This window comes from Cinclus cinclus, chromosome 2 (assembly GCF_963662255.1).
Source record: "Cinclus cinclus chromosome 2, bCinCin1.1, whole genome shotgun sequence".
Taxonomy (NCBI): domain Eukaryota; kingdom Metazoa; phylum Chordata; class Aves; order Passeriformes; family Cinclidae; genus Cinclus; species Cinclus cinclus.
In genome coordinates this window covers 21,673,879-21,693,750 of record NC_085047.1, presented here as the reverse complement: position 1 = coordinate 21,693,750, position 19,872 = coordinate 21,673,879, and the positions used below count along the sequence as shown (strand labels likewise).

General features: G+C 39.3%; 1 protein-coding gene and 1 long non-coding RNA gene across 2 annotated transcripts in view; both read left to right on the top strand.

The window, feature by feature from the left end:
- NME7 (NME/NM23 family member 7) overlaps positions 1–19,872 on the top strand; it is a 96,316-nt gene that overhangs the window by 54,584 nt on the left and 21,860 nt on the right. The window contains exons 8-10 of the mRNA XM_062515484.1: positions 550–614; positions 1,411–1,479; positions 4,654–4,755. Of these exons, the coding sequence (XP_062371468.1) occupies positions 550–614; positions 1,411–1,479; positions 4,654–4,755 (236 nt within the window). The remainder of the gene's footprint in view (positions 1–549; positions 615–1,410; positions 1,480–4,653; positions 4,756–19,872) is intronic.
- LOC134058259 (uncharacterized) lies at positions 5,633–19,837 on the top strand. Its single transcript, XR_009934392.1, has 5 exons — positions 5,633–6,228; positions 6,681–6,831; positions 13,754–13,819; positions 14,260–14,348; positions 18,166–19,837. It is a non-coding gene; the product is annotated as an uncharacterized LOC134058259 (long non-coding RNA).

The following is a 19,872-nucleotide window of genomic DNA, read 5'->3' as shown; positions in this document are numbered from 1 at the left end:
TCATCAGAATAGCATATTTGTGAGCTGTAAACTTCGAAGGAGTATGTTATTTTGCACTAGTTGTTTTTTTTTTCCTGTAGAAAACATGAACTCTCATGCTATTTTATTGACAACATTTGTCATGACCCTGCATTGTTTCTGGCTTAAAGTAGGACCTGCAAAAAGAAAAAGACAGCTGGTGCTCTGAATTGATGACTGTTTAAGCATCAGCATTGCCAATGGGTCTTCATTAACAATATAAATCTTGGTCTTGCAGCAACTGAGTGTTTTGCAGTTGATCTGAGAAAAGCAAAGGCTTCACTAATTATCTTTTTTTGGTAGAAATACTTTTCAACAGCTGCATGGAATTTAGTTATTTGAAATGATCAGTGCGTAACATCCTACAGAACACATAGAGTGTATGAACTCAGCTCTGCTCTCTCTTTCCTCCTTCTTGTGTGCATTACACTGTTTTATCAGTTTGAGAATAAGCAGTATATTGGCATGATACCTTTCAGTTGTAAATACTGCTTTTTAAAATTGAATACTGTATTTTCCATGTTTCTTCAGGGCTTGCTGGAAAGATTATAAAAGCCATCCTCAAGGAAGGATTTGAGATCTCAGCTTTGCAGATGGTAGGTTTCCTTTTGTGTGTTTTGATGATAAACAGTAGTTGGAGTAGTGCTGTATGCATGTTGTAGCAGTGCATAGATGTCTTCCTGCAGTATAAAACCTCTGTGCAGACTGTAGCAATGTTTTGGGATCAGCATTGTCCATGTGATATTTGTGTTTTAGTATCTGATTGATCAGCTAATCTGTTTGCTTGGTGACCTTGAGCCAAGGCACCTCACGTCCCTGTATCTGGGTTTCCCTATAGCTAGGAGGGGAGATAATGGTATCTGTCTCTTCTGGAGCAATTTGAGATATCTTTACAAAATGTACTAGCTAAGATCAATGAAACTATTGTTAATAGCCTTCCTTAATTTTTTTAAAAAATATGCTTAGTATTAATTATGGGGAATGCTTTTAAAGGTACTTAAGGGATTTTGGCACCCTAAGCACCCTCAGCAGTTAAAGGGATTTGGCACGGAGATTGTTCCCAAGAGTCCTGCCCTTCAGTTCTGGTGGAATTCTCAAGATCTGACATTCTCCTATCACTCAAATCCCTATCGCAAATGAAGAATAGCCCCTTTCTTAGTGGGATCAGCCAACTACATTGTCTATTTGTATTTGATGTGGAAAAAGATACAGTGTGCTATGTTGCCTGTGGCATCACTTACTAAGCTGCTGGCAAGCTTCATATTGCAATAGTAAAGCCTTTCCTTTTACAGAGTAAAACTTAGCGGTTTCTGAATATTTGCTGGTTGAGAAGGGATGTCTGTGTATTCCTGTTGTTTAATTCAGACTGGCTAACTTTTTGGTTTTTTTTAGTTCAACATGGAGCGCACAAATGTGGAAGAATTTTATGAGATTTACAAAGGCGTTGTCCCGGAATATTTGGTAAGCATAAGTTTAACAAGAATCTGTTTGAAAATGAAATATGCTCAAGTAAGGAAATAACCACATTTATTATTGCTGGGATTGTGATGTGGTTTCTTTTATGAACCTGGTATTGAATAGTTCTAGTTTGTTCTTAAATAAATTAATTAATTGTGAGAATTGTATTATCTGTGTCACAATAGAGCAGAGCCTTTCATGAAATTGTTCAGCCAAGGAATTTGTAAAATACAACAGAGTCACATCTCCAGCTTCCCCAGAGAAGTTATTCTTTTAAGGTTAGTCTATGAGAATGTATCACACCTGCATCTTTGTTTGACTGGATATTACAGTAGTGGCTTGGACCAAAATACATATTTATCCCTATTTTTTTTTTTTTTTTTTTTTTTTTTTACAATGAGGCTGCTGTATTGGAGGCTTTCCTAATGACATCTTGAACTATTCTTCAGTTTATTCATCTGACTTCCGTAAATACTCAGAAATTTTAAGAAGTTTAAGATATGTGGTAATCCCAGTGGACATCTGAGACTCTACAATATTATGCTGTGTTGTACTGTCACATAAAGTTTCGTGACTGCAGATAGAACAATGGGAATACACAAAGATGAGCTTGTATTTCTGGATCGCCTTCTCTCAGAGGATTTTGGTTCATTTTACTCATACTACTTTTTACTTTGTTATGAAATTTGCTCATAGTAATGAGTTCAGCTTTACTGCCATGCTATTATGTTGCAAATTATCCTTAATTTTTAAATGGCTACATTATTGTAAATTTTCTACAAATTTACTAATATTACTCTGAAATGAAATTTTTATTATTTTTTTTCCTCCTTTATGATTGTTCAGTCTAACTTACTTCAACAGGGTTTGTAGATTTGTCTTTAAATGGGTTAGGACTACTGTTAATTCACTCTCAGATTGGGGATTACTCACAAGGCCTCCTCTGAACATCGTTTTTGACAAGTATCAAAGGGAGATTGAACAGGCATAATTGTAGTTATGTGGCAGAATTTAAAAATGGTATCTGACCAGTATCTCAGGGCCTGAGGTGTCCTGTAGTGCTGCAAAAGTCTCTGCTTTGAAATTCTCTACCATTTTCTGCAGTTCTTGGGCTGCACAATCACTAACTCTCTAACAAGTTTCAAATTATTATTATATAATTTAATTGGAAGGGAAGTTGACATTTAAACAAGGCATATCAATAAATAAAATACATTTGAGGTGATGTCAAGAAAAGTGAGAATCTAGGGCTCCGTCCTGCAAGTTATATGTGCTGGATTGACTCAGTTGAAAGGAAATCAAACTAATATTTTAATGCACTCGGGATATCTGAGAAATAGGAAGTGTGGAAAAGCTAATCATGATGGTAAAGGGTTCTGGAGAAGTTAACACATGGAACAGCAACAGATATTGTCAATCCAATCCAAACAGGAAAGATTGTTACGAAATAAGATATTGGAGAAAGAATATGACCTCTTCTATATGTGACTCAGAATCATCTGTTTTGATCTAAATTTTATTCATCATTCCAAAATAATTCAGAACAGAAGATACTGGCACAAACAGGGAAGAACAAGAATAACCACAGTTTGCAGGATTTGCAGAGTTGATTCAAGTTAAAAGCTCATTTTTTTCTGTTTTCCTGTTAACAGTTGTTTATAGATGACAGAATTTAATGAAATTCCTCAGAGTAGTGACTTTGTTAGGCAATTAACTGTTTCTTAGCAAAATTAAATACGTGGCTCTTTGATCTGTTTTGAACAGAGGATCTGTTGGTAATAACACAGTTTTTGGAATTTAAATGCTTATTTATGTTGTACAGCATGAGGCTAGTCTGCATTCTTTTCATGTCCTTAAGGAGTACTACTACCTAAATTTCCTAGGATCCGGTTGATAGAGTCACTGGATAAATTCAGAGAGGGGAACTTACATACATGTTCTCTGTATGGAATCCAGCATGAGGATAGCAGCTTTTTGGATCAGTGCTGCTTGACTCAGAGTCATTAGGTATTTATTTTCTGTCACAATTCATAGAAGGGAGAGAAGGACTTAGTTCTGCTTTTCCTTCTGCTCTTTCATCCACTCTGTATGCTTTGCCATGGTTCATCTTTGATCTGCCTGTGGCTGGTGGGCATGATTGCTGAACCTTGCTAATCCTTACCTGTCCTCCCTCACTTTCTGTGCATGTTTTGTCCTTTCGTCTTTCCTGTTTTGTTTTGATTCCTTTATTTGTCTTGATTTGTTTAAAACTTGTCTGCCCAGATTTCTAGACAATTATGCAATTATAAGGGCATGATTTAAAAAAGGAAGTCAGACTAGAATATCAAAATAGATTATTTCTGCTTGTGAAACCTATACCTCTAATTAACAAACTCCAAATTGGCACTAATGCCCAGAGTTAATTTAAGCTCATGAAAACTAAGACCCATCTTCATCACCCACATGGAACTCACAATGTCTCTTTACTCTCCTGAACAATCCAGGGAAACAGATAATTTCACTGTAACTGACATCCTGGTATTAGTACATCACAAGAATGTTGCCAGACCCTTTCCCTAACAGGTTGTGCCACAGGCACAGATTCTGTTGGCTTGTGTGTTTCAGCTTCTGTAGTGATCTGTGAGGAAAAGACAGTGTGAACCAAAAGCACAGGAGACATTTTAATGATTTGAAGCCATTGAATGAGTGTATATTTGGAGATAGATAAAGGCTGTGTACTGTGCTTCTGGTAGGGAGCACTGCAAAGAACAATTGCTGCCTGTGGAATTTGCTGAACACAGCATGATTTTTCAGGCTTAAAACCCAGCAAAGTGCATTCCAGAGATTCAGTCTACTTTGACAAGTTACAGGATACTGCCATGAAATCTAAGTCCAGATAAATAAGGATGTCCCTACAAAAGAATTAAAAGTATTGTGGGTGCCGTTATATGCTATTCAGTATCATGTTGAAGCTGAATATCCAATTTTTCTCAATTTCCACCCTCTAAACCAAGCAGCAAATTGGAAAACGTTTCTTTAATGGTGAATACTCATGGTATCTGTTTAGTGTCCTCACTTTCCTAAATGCAACAATGTTTCTTAATTGTTCTTGTCCTGTAAGTTTGGGCCTAGTTTCAGGGAGAAATACAACCCTTGCTAAAGCCTAAAGAGTTCAACTTTTTTTATCTTCTTTCCCAGGAGATGGTTTCAGAGTTGTGTTCAGGCCCTTGCATAGCAATGGAGATTAGACAATTCAATCCTTCGAAAGTGTTCAGAGACGTTTGTGGTCCTTCTGACCCTGTAAGTACTTTCTTGAGTGATAAATAAAGCTTAAAAAATTGATGTGCTAAGTGAATTAAAATGTCAAAGTGTGGTATGACTGCCACATGCCTGCTGCATTCACTAGAAACATGTCAGTATTACCTTATTAAGGAGGTCAAGTGCTAGCCTTGGTGGACTAATTTGCAAATCCTTTAGCAACCCTTCCGATCTTACCTAAACCAGATGATAAAATACTGTGATGACATTCACGTAAAAGGAAAGCTATCTAGGCAAAAGTCTCTCTTAAAGGTTCACAAACATGACAATACAAGGCTTCAGAACCCTGGGATGAACCATTATTGCTTGTGGATGCCAGTGTAATCAAATGTTAATTCATTGCAGTCTGTGACATTATTCTAGGATGAAACTGAAAGGAAGATAGGTTCCTGTAATTTTCAGAAGGAACCAAACAGAAAAGGGTGTCAAAGTTCTCATACCTGTTTGCTTCTAGCTTTTATTTTTCATTTCTTGAGGTGGATAATTACATATGTGTGATACTGTGTGCAATTTGAAGACAGGCATAAGTAATGTCTCAGAAAGTTTGCAGATTTTTGTTAAAACAGTGAAGGCTGCTCTACACACAAGAACAATGAGGTGAAATATCAAGATGCAAGCACTGAAGTCAGGGTTTGTATGTTTTCCTTGTTATAATTTAATGTTCCAGTTGCAGACTTGAGGAAAATTCACCAGTCTTCACGGAAAAGAATCACACAGGTGAATGTTTGAAGAGGAGAACAAGTTATTCAGGATATATTTTAACTCTGATCCAGAGTTTCCATTATAGAAAGCACAGGTTAAAGGCATTATCCAAACTTTTATTGCCTCTTATGTTTGGTAACATTAAAATTTTTCTCTACTGGGCTAACATCTTGTAAACAGAGCGTAAGGAATTTATCTTTCTTAGTTTTAAGTGCAGGATGGTGTATCAGTAGTAATGTATACAATATAGTGGTTTAAGTTTTCTTTCAAATTCCATGTTTAAGGTTTCTGGTCTTTAGAACATTCAAAGATGCACTAATTCTTTTTGGGCCTATTACATCCTTTTCATGTGTCTGCTTGTTTAATATCTGATACATTAAAATCAGCCTATGCTTGCAACCATCACAATGGCTTTGCTTATGAAGGACAACTGTTCCTATATAAGGGGAATTTCATTGCTTTTCCTTACTTATATGAAAAACTGTCATAACTATTGCAATATGTGTAAGTAGCTGTCAATGAGCTGAGGGGTGTATAAACTGATGGCTTTTCTAGGTAACAGAAGAAATCCACAAAGAAGGGAATTAACTTCCTGTCTGCCAGATCTCTTGCTCCTCAGTGACCTAGTGATGTTGTTTGTGTTTCCCTGGTAATGGTTAACTGTCTGAGTTGTGAAGATGAGTACCTTCCTGCTTCTAGAGGAAGCAGAGGCTGTAAGTTGTGGACCCTCGCTTCTGAGCAGTTCCATTAATGGTATGTTTGGAAGACAGGCAATTGTGTTGTATTTCTGTGCACTGTTTTCTGTAAAAATTGCAAATTAATTGATTATCCAAGCACATAAAGCCTATGTACAGTAACTGCAGCTGCTCTCAAGACTAATCATTGTCTGAAATTAATCTGTCTCTTCATGCTGCTTGTAGCTTGTCCTTGAGGATAAAGTGGCTGAGATACCTTGGTTTTTGTCATTCCCAACTAGAATTGTCAGAGAAGCTTACACCTTCACTTGGTTACAATATCTCTCTGAAGAAGGAGTAGCAGAAACCATAACAACAGTTTCATTACCGAGAAAGAGTTTATATGCAGACCATGAAGATAATTTGTGCTTGATATTCTAGTGGTTAAGGAACATCAAAGTGTCATGCAAATAGTGCATTATCGTTGAGAGATCTAGATCTCTTTATAAATTGTCTGTTTACTTATGCTAGATCCTGATGTGTGTGCAGTCTGTTCATAAACACAGGAGAAGACAAGTTCACTACAAAAATGGACCCATTTGCATCTCTGTCTCCTGTTAAAGAATACCCTATCTGCCATTGAAATCATTGTCATTGCTTCCAAGGCAAAGTGCTATTTGAAGTGAGTAAAGATGTTGGAATTTGACTTATATAATGAATCTTTCCCCATCACCTGTGCTGTTAATTATATCTTAAATACATAACAAATGTAATAATTACTTAGTGGCATGTCAGATACCTAAACTGGGTGTGTACATTAACAGCCCTTTCAGTCTGTTCTTGGTTTTGCAGGATTTTTAGGGCTGAAGAAAAAATTAGAATTCTTCTGTTTTGAGGATTAGACTTTAATAAGATAACAATTTATAAAAAGTGTGTAATGAAAAATGAAATGGAACTTTGGGCTATTGTCTATAAGCAGGTAATTTTTTGTTAGCACTGCAGGTTAGTAAAGTTCTCTGCCAAAAATACCCTTCATTATAAACCAGCTTATAAATACTTTAATAAAGTGTCCTCTGTGATAGTGGGAAAGACAACAAAAGCCTGGTTTGAGTCTCTTTGTAGTCATTTATGAAGAGCCCTATCAGATCTGGAAAGCAGGTGGTGGGACAAAGATAATTCTCTGGAAGGACCTGTGATGAATGTGCTCACTCCCAAAATTATTGTGGTCTGCTTGAAGGGTTCAGTGTGGCAGATTTCTGGCTTGTGGAACACTTGTCCCCAGTAGATAGTAGATGCAGTAGGATATATGCCTTTCTGCAGGTCTTCCTGCTCCTTGCATCCTTCTTGTATGCTGGCACTTTTCTACTGAGTGTCTGGCTGGCTCACTGTACTCTTGGTGAGCTGTCAGCCTCTTTAATCACACTTGGCTTCAGTTCCTGGAGTGCAGCTCATTCTTTTGTGTCATTAGTGGTCTCACCTGAGGTCTTTCTGTAGGCCAGTCGTGATGCTTGTTCTTGTCTTCCAGTTGCAGTCTCTAGCCAGGTCCCAGACTACTTGTATGCCTTGCTATTGGTGTTCCTCTGTGCCTCTTCCTCTCTGCCCTGGTTTGCCTCTGTGGCTAATGTGTGAGCCTTGGAAGTGGAAGGTTCTCTCCCCATCTACTGTAATAAACAGCTATTTACTCTTTACTTATTTTTTCAGCACCCCTATAAAAGGCCAGCAGTCATATTGATGCCTACCTTGACAATGTTTCTTTGCAATATTGAAAAGGTCTCAGAATGTCACACAAGACTGCAGCATTTCAGCAAGGGAAGGCATCCTCAGGCTCTACTATGCGCAAAAACCAATAAGGTTTGAAATGGTGACATCCTATGAGCAGCTGAGAACTTCTGTTCAGATATTAAAATTGCAAATAAGAATGGGGTTTCTGAAATTACTTCAAGTCTCACTGATTTTCATGGTGTGTCTGAATCATTTAATAAGCCCTTTTTAAAAATACACTATCAAACCTTGCTACACAGGTTGTTAAATTGCACGTTTTTGCTGGGTGCTATTTCACTCTGTTTCTACTGGTACTGGTGAAAAGAAAGAAAGAATTGAAAGAAAAAAAATTACACCTATGGTAAAGAGGTAACTGTTCTAGAAATTTAGGAAGATGACCTAAAAAGTTAATTAAATCTGATTCTTACAGAACATGATTCTTTTGAACTTTCACTACACACTATTACTTGGAAGTAGAAGTTATTAACTGCAACCAAAGTCTGACAGAAATTAAGTTGTGTTTCTCCTTCATTGTGAAGAAATGAAAAGGCTTGGAGGGCTAAGGTTAAATGCAGCACCGTGTGCATTATCAAGAAAGCTGTCTTTTTTAAGTTCAGTAAGAAAGAAAAAGAAAGCAACCTATTCTGCATTGATTTGGCTTTCTTTAACAGGGACCAGGATGTAAAATCTGTGATGGAAAACCTTGGAACAAGGGGATGGTGGCCAGGGAATCCTGTCACTGCTTGAGTTTGCTGGCATTGACACTTCATTTCACTAATGTTTGTATATTTTGGCCTCTGCAGCAATTGGAGGTTTTTTGTTATTACTTAGGTCTGAAGCTACAGCTTTAGTTTTCACATCTTTGTGCAGCTTCTGTGTTGAAATAACTGCTTGGTAAAGTTTTGTCACAGAGTTGTCAAGATGATTACTTAGTATTTGTAAAACACTTGAGAAATGCTGTAGAAATTAGCGTGGTTTTGTTGTTGGGTTTTTGCTGGTTTGGTTTGTTTTTTAACTTTATTCATATGCAAATTAGAAAGTTGGTTATAATACATGATTCCAGGAGTTTACTATGTCAGCTTCATGTTCCTGGCTGACTGCATAACTTTTAGAAATCCTTAAGAGCTTTTATTTGGAATTGGCAGTACACTAAACATGACTCAAGTCCCTTCTGTTGAGAGATATTAAAGTGATGGGATGTGCTGCACTATTTCTGCATCCTGTAGACTGAAAGGGGATTTTCATAGGCTTGCTTTAAATGGTAACCTACATTCTTTTTACACTGAGGATTTGCATTTTTAAATGTAACAGTGTATCAAGTCTTTTGCCTGAGAGAGCTGAAAGGGAGATTGGATGGTTTAAAACAAAGCAGTGAACTGAAAAGAGCTGGAGTCTGCTTTAGCTTCATTCTGGACCTCACTGTGTGACCTTGGGCAAAAAATTCAATATCTTTCTGCCTCAGTTATTCACATCAGTTAAACAGGGATAACAGTATGAGCCAAAGAGCACTGTTGCTGTAAGATTTTTTTTATAGACCTCCTGTGAATCTCTAGCACTGAAAAATACGTATATATGAGTCTTAAAATGTTCATGTTCATTCCTAGAACTACATTATCAGAACGATATTTTCATATTGCACCATATAAAGAATAGTTCAGTGGAAGATGTAAAGGAATATAAAGGCTGTTTTTGAGCTTCCAAGTTCTTGTTTCCTGGTAATACCTTCATAGCTATTTCAGTGTGGATTCTGGCTATAGCCTAGTGACCCCTGATAAGACTGTTGACAATGAAGTACATAATATCTTTCAAGAGAAATAAGATTTTTTTAATCTAATTCTTTAACAAAGAAGATTTTAATATAATTGATTGTCTGCTCAGATAGTCTGAGTCATGTAATAAAAATAAAAATTTTCAGATGCAGACTGTTATCAACTAGAGTAGGAAGTGGGCCATTCAATACCAGTTACAATATCCTGCTCGCTAAGCCAGCAATGGGAAAGACATGATTGTATTGCTTAGATGTTATTTAGGGTCAATCATCTGACTCTGTCCTTTCAGTTTTTAATTTCTATGTTAACCTCTGCAGGTCTAATGAAAAAGTGTTCTAGACAGAGCTAAGGCCTCTTAGTTGGGAGACAGGGTAGGGTTTTTTTTTTCTGTTGAGGTGGATTCTTCCCTCTAGTGCAGCCTCCTTTTTTTGAGCTGGCACTGCTGATTCATAAAGCCCAAGGTATCTGTAGGTTCAGGACTTCTCCTGCCTTGTCCCATGTCTCCTGTCTGTGCATAGGCAGGGGATCTAGAAGAAAGGAAGTGCTAAGGTAGCTGTGCTCTAATAACCTAGAGCTGCAATGTGACTGCAACAAGGAGTTGTCACCACTGTTTTAGACTGTTAGTATATTGGTGTATGATTTGAAATTTACCTCCAACAGTATTACAGTTTCTTGTCAGAGAGAAGCCTATGTCTCTGTGGATGACAAACATCACACCTATGGCAGTGAGTTGCTTTCTCTGGTTTAAAATGCATGGAGTCTGCACTAACTGCAGGAGGGACAAAACTGATAATTATCTGTTCTTCTCAGAGTTCATTATAGCCCTGGGAGCAGCTGAGAGAGTCCAAGAAGTAATTTTTACAGGCATGAATTCAGTGCTCATAGTAAGTTCTCCTGATGTCTCCTTTGCTTCTGAATAAGTACTGCAGACGTCTGGCAGGCCTTGACAACCACCCTTACCCTGCTGCCCTGTTTGCTTTGATCATGTGTGTGTGTGCTTTGTAGTGGCATGGATGCGTGATCTGCTTACAGTTTTGAGTGACCATCTTAGAGCTGTGTTTCTTGCAGACTGTCTCCTCCAAGCCACTCTTTGCAGGTGATGGGCAGTCCTTTGATGGCAAGAGGGATTTCAGCCTCAGAGCAATATGTCTTTGTGCAGAGATTACAACAAAAATCAGATCAATAATAGTGGAGGAGCCTTTTGCTTGCAAGTGGCTTGCTTTAGATGTGACTTCTTGTTGCCACAAAGTTGCTGTCAAATGGTGGCTGTTCAGTGTCATGTGGACCTGGAGCTTGTAGGCTCACTTTGATTCTTGATGGCTTGATTAAAATTTGCTGTTATTAGTGGTGACTGACAGTCTCCATCAGGAGACTAAATATTGGCAGAGCCCTCAAGAGCTAACTGCTTTAAATCCAGTGTGATTGAGGCATGTTGGCAAAGTTACAGTTGAAAAAAACCTGCTTTTATCTGCCACTCCTTGTCTGCGGCTCCAGACCTACTGAACTTAAATGTGTTATCAATGCAGCTGTTGCTGCCTAAACGCATCCTGGATGTGAGGTCACTGGACTTGCGTTAAGTGGTCCCAAATTCAAGTAATTTGGTAAAATAGTTAGTAAAAATTGTGCATTGCCTATTACCAGGCTCACTGCCACCATAGAGGCATGATACTGGAGAGTCTGCTGCTTTCATCCTCTGGAGAGAAGGACTGAGAGTATATTTGTATCTCATTTCCTGTTCCTGCAATGCCTTTTCTTTATAATATTTGACTACCAACGCCCCTCTAGCCTATGAAGAAAGGGGATTTTTTTGAGTTTCCTATACTACCTGACACTATGGTATTTTAGTATCCCCTGATGACAAGACATGTTTTTAACTGTGATTTCTGGAAATTTGCAGGAAATTAACAGTATTTTGTCAAAGATTCTGTATGTCCTCCTGGAAAGTAGCATCAGCTTCAGGGTTCCCATCTGCATTCCTGTCTTTCCCTTATGTCCGTCTGTATCTTATTTTGAAATGTTTCTTTCAGGTTACCTCTCACCTGGTTCCAGGCTGGAATAGCTTGCCCTATTTTAGCAGTAGGAGTGAAGCTTAATACGAGCCCAGAGTCTGAAGGAAAGCAGGGCTGTGCCACAAAGCATTTACAGCATTGGTTACTGATCTTTCTTGATTTGCTGAGCTACCATGGAGACTTCCTAGTTACTCTCCAGAATGGCTAATGTACCAGGATATACTGGAGGTGTATGTTTAGGCCTTTCCCTGCAAAGTGTCACAGGACTAGCCATTTTGGTAAGGGTTTAAGCTGCACCTAGAATATTTACTTTTTAAGAAAACTCAATTTTTTTGCTCAAGGCCTTGGTACTGTTCAGCTCTGCAGACACATGAAGACATTTGATCTGAAATCACAAAGACTAATTTTATCTGTAGGTAGGTGGGAATGAAGACTGAAAGACTGGCTTAGAAGTCATAAAGGCTCCCTTCACACTCAGACTGAGCGCTTCCCAAAATAGTAGGTGTGTGTTATTAAAGAAGTGGTTCTTTTAAGCAACTGTGATGAACACAAGATTCTTATAAATGCCATGAGTTATGTAAATTTGTCTATTCAGCCTTGAGGAGGTGGGGTTTTTCTGCCTGCGCAAGGTTTTTGTACTAACTGTCCATCTCCAGGTCTTGTTCTGCAAAATGAATGCTTCTGCATCTTCCTGCTAATGTTCTCTCCAAGCTTTGAATAAATGCCATGTTTCAGGGTGGTGTTACAGATTTAGTATCTCATACTGATGGCTCATATTTTATTTTAAAAGTGACCACACAGAACTGCTTGCCTAGTTTCTTTTGGCATTTGCTTGGTTTGTGTCTTAATAATACAAAATCAATACATTTCAGAATATCATATCTTTATTTTATTTCTGCTTAGGTACCTTAGATGGATTAAAGGGAGAAGTTTTGGTTCCCACTACTGTAGAAAAAGAGGTGGTGTCTTGGTTTGAAAGACAGGTCTGCTAAGGAAGGCAGGAGCTTCTCTTGAAGTGGAAAATGTAAACCCCCTCCCTCCAAATTATTATAATTTTAAAATTAAGGAGCTCTCAGGCAAAGATATGGGAATAGGAATAACAGTTATTTAGTAGGAAAATTAAAATAAAAATACAGTAATACAAAAAACCAAAACATTGGCATAGTCAGAATACAACCTGACACCCCATCAGTCAGGGTGTTGGTAGCAATTTGATTAAGTGGTGTCTCCAGTCCTCCTGGAGTGACAGATGTAGCTCTGTTGAAGTACGCCCTGTAGAAGGCTGCAGTTTTCTTCTGAAGGTCCAGTGATAATGAAGATGGGCTTCTGGGAATCCAGTGGAAAAAGGCTCCTCTGATGTTCCAAATGTCAGATTTTATTTAGGTGGGAAATGCTTGGCTCCTCCCCCTGAGTGGGACATCTTACAATGGGATAATGTAATTTTATCAGTCATGCAGTGGGACTCAATGGCCCATTAACAGAAGATACCTCCCTGGACAGAGGATGGGTCATGAAAAATACAAGAACACTGTCCCACCTGGTTTTAACAGCTGGACCATTAACAGAGGATATCCCCCCAGAGTTATGAGGGATGGGTCATGGGAAAGACAAGAATCACTGCTCCACCTTTTGAACAGATGGTGACAGAATACACGCTTCTGGTTACATCTTGCATTGCAACCTGAGACAGGGAAGCTTCTAACCTAGCAGCTGATTGTGTGATGCCAGTCTAGTATAGACAAATATACAATGTAATTTTGTACTGTTAGGTTGATCAAAGGCATTCTGCAGGTTCTCTCCAGGGCTTCTTTCTCACAGCTGCACTGGATTAAAATGTGATTTACCTGGGCTGTGAGAGGGTTTTAATACAGTTTAGAAACAAGAGTATGCCCTCCTCATGAAAACAATCTTTGTCAGCAATACAAACATCTGATCATCAGAACTTTCAGGTTGTAGTGTCCTCATGCAGTCAGAGAATGTCTGTCTTCCTTGGTGATTCCCTTTATTTTGATTTTTTTAAGTATTTTTTTCTCCCTTCTTTTTCCTTTGGACTGTTCTATTTAAGGTTCTGCTGTAGCTGCTGAGGTTTCTGAGAATGGATTAATTAATATATTCAGTCCATAAAGGCAAGGTAAGAGCCTTTTTGAGAATATGATAGTTCTGGGTTAATTTCAGTCTACAGTAATTAATTTCTGGTTGTTTTCTTTGCTTCCCTTGTGTTCTGTTTGGTTGCAGCAGACAGCAAATCACTCTTTTACCTTGAACAATGTTATTGATTATATAAAATACCAGAAAAGAAATATTCAGAAAAAAAAAACAAACAACCGAACAAAGAAACTTATAGCTTCAGTTCTTCCTTGGAAAAGGGAGCAGTGTTTCCAAAAGCTATCACAAGTTCTGAGGCCACTCTGTCTGGAAAAGAAAATTATGCTATTACTGCACTATTTTCTCCTTTAGTTTCTTAGCATTCTGGTCACAGTGACCTTGTGTGTTTGTAGAATTTTTGATTTGAATAGATTAAGAGTGTTTGCTTACATACTTGCCTTGGGTTTTTGTCTGTCTTGATTGTAGATATCCTTGTCCTTCACTAGAATTTGTCCCAGCCTCTGATTGGAACATATTGGTTATGCTGTGCTGTTGCAAATACTTCAGGTTGTGAGGTAATATAAGTGATATTTCATTTTTAAAAAATTAAGAAAACAAAAAAGGTGGAATTTTTAAGAAAATCAAGGTAGAACATGGTAGAACAGGCTGCAGGAGCTTTTACTAGAGCTCTGTAAATGGCAGTTAGCAAGAGTCAACGCACAAAGCTGCTTGATGAAATTGTACAATAAAGTTATAACCATGTAGAAAAATGGCTTTAGAACAGTTAACTTTTCCATACAACCATGATGACGTGATCTTGAGTATACTGAAGTTGGCTGTAACTGTCCCAGAAGGTTTCATGTTTTTCAGTCAGCAGATTATGAATTATTAGTCAATTCCTAGAAGTGCATGATTTACTTTCCTCTCTTCCTTATCCCAGAGTTCTTCTTATTCAGGCTCTGCTTGGTTGATAGATTGGTAGTAGAGCTAGTAACAGCCAAAGGAAAGGAGCTGCAGATCACAGTGTAACTTAGGTACTCTTGATGATGAATTCTTATATAAGAGAAATTGGACTTATGGAGATTATTCTGGGAGGTATTGCAAAACACCTGAAAGACAATGCAGTTACTGGTCACAGCCAGCACGACTTTGTGAGGAGAAAGTCCTGCTTATCAAACCTGATCTCCTTTTATGACCCACCTTGTTGGTCAAGGGAAGCCAGCTGATGTAGTCTTTTTGGATTTTGGTAGTTTTTGACACTGTCTCTCTCAGGATCCTTCTGGACAAGGTGACCAGCATGTAGCTGGATAAACATGTCATGGGATGGGTGAGCAGCTGTGTCACAGGTCAGGCACAAAGGGTTACAGTGAGTGACATCAGACTGGTGGCCTGTGACTTATGGGGCTCTGCAGGGCTTCATCCTTGGCCCACTGCTCTTCAACATCTTCATAATGACTTGGATGCAGGGCTGGAAGGGATACTGAAGAAGTCTGCAGATAATACTAACCTGGAAGGAGCTGTTTACTCCCTCAAAGGCAGAGACATCACAAAGAGACCTTGATAAGTGACAAGGTTGGGCAATCACCAACTGTATGAAGTTCAACTAGGGAATGTGCTGGATGCTGCACCTGGGATGGGACAGCCCTGGATGTATGGACAGACTGGGGAATGCGACACTGGAAAGCAGTGCCATGGAAAGAGACCTGGGGATCCTGGTCAGTGGAAAGTTGAACCTGAGTCAGCAGTGGCCTGGAGCCAGGAGGGCCAACCCTGTACTGGGGGGCATCAGGCACAGCATCACAGCCGAGCAAGAGAGGGGGATTGTCCTGCTCTGCTCTGCTCTGCTCTGAGCTGGGGCAGCCTCACCTCGAGTGCTGGGAGTAGTTCTGGGTGCCACAATACAAAATGGAGAAGGGCCTTGATGGGGAGCCCTGTGAGAAGTGGCTGAGGACACTTGGTCTGTTCAGCCTGAAGGAGACTGAAGGGAGACCTCACTGCAGTTACAGCTTCCTTGTGAGGGTGAGTGCAGGGGCAGTCATTCATCTCTTCTCTGCAGTGATCAGTGACAGGACTTGAGGGAGTGGCTTGAAGTTGTGTCAGTGCATGCTTATGGTTAAGTATTACAAAGTTTCTTCACACAGGGAGTGGCTGGGCACTGGAACAGGCTCCCCAGGGAAGTAGTCAAATCACAAAGCCTGACAAGAGTTCAAGAAGCATTTGGGCAATGGTCTTGGATACATGGTGTGAATCTTTGGGTGTCTTGTGTCAGGTCAGGATTTGGATTGACAATCCTTGTGGTACCCTTCCTAGACAGTTTATTCTGTGATTCTGTATCTGCAGTTACTTTCTGCTTGAACTACATTAATGAAGGCTTCAAAGCAGATGAAAACAAATACTATGTCCTAAGCCTTCCCTTCTGTAACAAAACAAAGTAGTCTGGTTTCACATTTGTAATGATGATGGGTATTGTTGTTGTTATTATTGTTACTATTCTTCCTTCTCCCATCAACTGCTGACAGCCACAGCATAATTGTGAGAAAAACTGCAGCAATAGTTTTCAGTATGTATCACTGGTCTTATTGCCTAGGGACAGCATTAGCTAAACAAAAGCATTTTAGAAGCTGGATATAAAATGATTAATTCAATTTCTGACAACTTGCTGAATAATTTGGGGTGCTGCTTGCAGGTCTGTTTAATTTAGGCTGACATACGCTTGGCTGCAGGGCCACCTGAGCGGAATTTTTATCAGCTTCTTTGCACATGGGACTTCACATGAATATTCCTAATAAGTTTTTCCATTCTCTGCTTCCATTGACTTCCCACATCAAGGGACTAGAACGTGGTCAGGGTGGAAAATGGGTAAGCAGCAGATCTTCATATTCACATGGCAGCTCTCAAGTTCCCATAGGTGACCTGGTATGGTCTGATTTCTGCAAACTGTGGCTTATCATCAGAGTGCTACCCAGGAATTACAAAGCATTACATTAAGGAGAGAGAATAGTTGAGGAACTGACTGGAGATTTTAAAGATCTGAGCTGAAAGTTAGACATTGAGCTTGTGACTCTTGTGAAATATGTATTTCTTTTGTGCCCCTGGAAAATTGCTGTCTCACTGTCTTGGTTTTCCATTCCAGAAAATCGGGTTCTTTCTGCTATTTTCTGTTCTTTATATCTCTTCCTCTAAGTTTTCCTATAAGTCTTTGTAATGGTTTGAAAGCAAAACCAGTGAGAGATTCCAAGTCAGAAGTACAATTTAATAGGGAAAAAGAGAAAAATAAAATACATGCAGTAGTACAAAAGAAAACCACTGACAGAGTCAGAATACAACCTGACACACCACTAGTTAGGGTGGTGGTAGCAGTACGGATGAAGTGGTCTTGTTGTAGTGGTGATCCTGTAGAAAGGTCTGGTAGCTCTTGTCCACAGGAAACCTGTGGTTAAGGGCTGCCTTGGTGTTACAAATTTTAGGTTTTTTTCCTAGGTGGGAAATGTTTGGCTCCTCCTCCTGGGTGGACCATTTTACAGTGGGATGATGTAACTTTATCAGTCATGCAGCGGGACTCAATGGCCCATTAACAAAAGATATCTTCCAGGAGGAAGGATGGGTTGTGGGAAAGATAAAGAACTGTGCCCCACCTGGTTTTTAACAGATGGCCCATTAGCACAGAATATTTCCCATGGTGATAAGGATCACTTCCCACCTAGTTTCAACAGATAATGGTAGAATACATACTTTTGGGCACATCATTACATTGTAACCTAGGGCAGTTTTCCAGGCCAATAACCATCTGTTACTATGTATAGGCACACGGCTAATACAGGTACTCCTGACCAGAGCAGGGGCTTTTAAAACACAGTTGTAACACAAATAATGAGTGATTTCTTCCATCAGAACAGGGCTGCTCACAACTGTGTGGAAAGATGGCAGCACTGCTGCCTCCAAGGTTGCTCTGGAGAGGCTTTAGGGAGGGGGAAGTTCTCTCCCATTCTAAGAATCAAATGAGAAGGCTCTGGGGATTTGCAGCAGTGAATTTTATCTTTCAATCCATATCCATCTTCTGTTGAAATGGATGGTCCGAAATTGGTTCAACTTGGGAAGTCTCAGTAGAATTTCAAAGCATTTTTTTGTGCTTTGCAAAGTGTAAAGGTCTGATACCTGGACTGCTTCACAAATCTGGAATTTAATCCCAGAAAAATTCAGAGGAAAAGATAATTTGTAATTATTCTTGTTCTTACTAGGGAAAAATCAGCCAAAATATGTGCAGATGAAAAGCAATATCTTGCAACTTCATCGTGACTTTTACTGGAGGCTCTTCACATATTTTGCTGTCTGAATTGATAAAATTGCAAAGTATCTTTTGCAGCCTAGTGTGTTTTTGTCCTTGTTTTTCAGGTGAATTAATAAATGGATGATATTCTGGGAGGCAGAAGGAAGGCACTGGAAAAGCACCTGTAGGATGGATCTCACCTTTAAAACTTAAAGCATCTAATAATGAAATTGACAGTTACGCTGTGTGTTCTGATGTCTTAAGGGATTGGTTGTTTTTCAGTTGTTAAATGCTTCCTTTTTCCAGCTTGTCAAGCAACATAAATATCCCTTACTGCACCCAGATGGGACCAATGGGACAAGCTGGATATTTTATCTTTATTCCTATTTTGTGACCAGCTTGTGTTTGGTATCTCAATTATCTTCAAGGTTTCACCACCCACTCTTATTTACACTTAAGTGTGTGGCTGCCCAAGTTCAGCATATTGGCAATGGCACACAAACTTTCTGAGCAGGGCACTTATCATTAGAATCACTTAAACATCAACCAGAAGCACCAAGACCAGTGAAAATGCTATCTCAGGCTGGCAAATGTGCCACACGTGCTGCCCACAGCAGAGAACCCGCAGAGAGCTGGTGCAGAACCTTTGGGCTGCCTTGGAGAAGGAGTAGTAAGGGAACGTGTGGGAGTGAAACGGAGAGAATCAAAGTGCCTGAGGGGATGGAGGGTGAGGAGGAGACTGTGTAACAGCTTGTACAGACTTGTGAGCTTCCGGAAAACTGCCAGCACTGGAGTATAATTTTAGGTCCATTAACAAAACTTCTAAAGATACTGGGCTTCAGACTGGTAGTCAGAGGTTGGCTGTCTTTAAAATAAACAGAAAAGTAGGTGGATTTTTTTTTTTTTTTTTTACTCAGACAAGAGTATGCTTACGTAATAAACTGTGGTTGGAGAAGTTGCTGCTACTGTTGCAGAACTGTTCGATTTTGGAAGGAGTTATGCCTCAGATGCACTTTTATAGGCCTTGCAATTGAAAATTTGACTACTGTTGCCTGGATTGGATCAATTCATTTGCTGAACAAACCTTTACAGACACACTATTTCAAGTACAGAGCTATGTGCACACAGACTTTGCTCAGTTAGAAGTATGAGAACCTTGTCAGAATGGACAGTAAGTGATCTATCTATTCTGCCATCAGCCAGGAAAAGACAACCTGGAAGTCTTGGTGAAGCACACAGTTTTAAGGGTAGAGATGGTTAGGTTTAGTATTGCAAAGACTTTGAAAGCAGCTTTTCCAGGTTCTTGAGTTTGTCTTGTGATAAAGATTGAAATGTGAGGGGAGTTTAGTGTGTGTGTTTAAAGGTGGATGTTTTGGCTTGATGTTGTTTTGTTGTTTTTTGGGTTTTTTTTGTGATACGTGGAAATTCCAAAAGCACTTTCAGGTGACACTGGATCCCTTGAAGTCTATGTAAGGCCTTTGATACTGACTCTGTATTTGTACATGACATTGCTGCAGCTCATGTGGAATGCAAAGAGAAAATGTGTCACTCTCAACAAGTGACTTCTCTTCTGGATTGGTTTGTGAAATGTAAGCTGAAGGAAGCCTGCCTCTTGCATGCTCTTCAACACGGCCCTAGTTTTGTATTTAGAAGCCTTATGAAGTACCTTTCTACAGGCAGACCCCAGGTTTCAAGGCAAAACTCTTCCTCAGTTAAAGTTTTAACCATGGCAAGAGCACCAACATCTTATGTAATTTTTCTCTGTAATAGAGACAGAAGGGTTAGGGGTGGTGAACTGGACCTTGAATTGCTGGAGGAGTAGAAAATTCTTC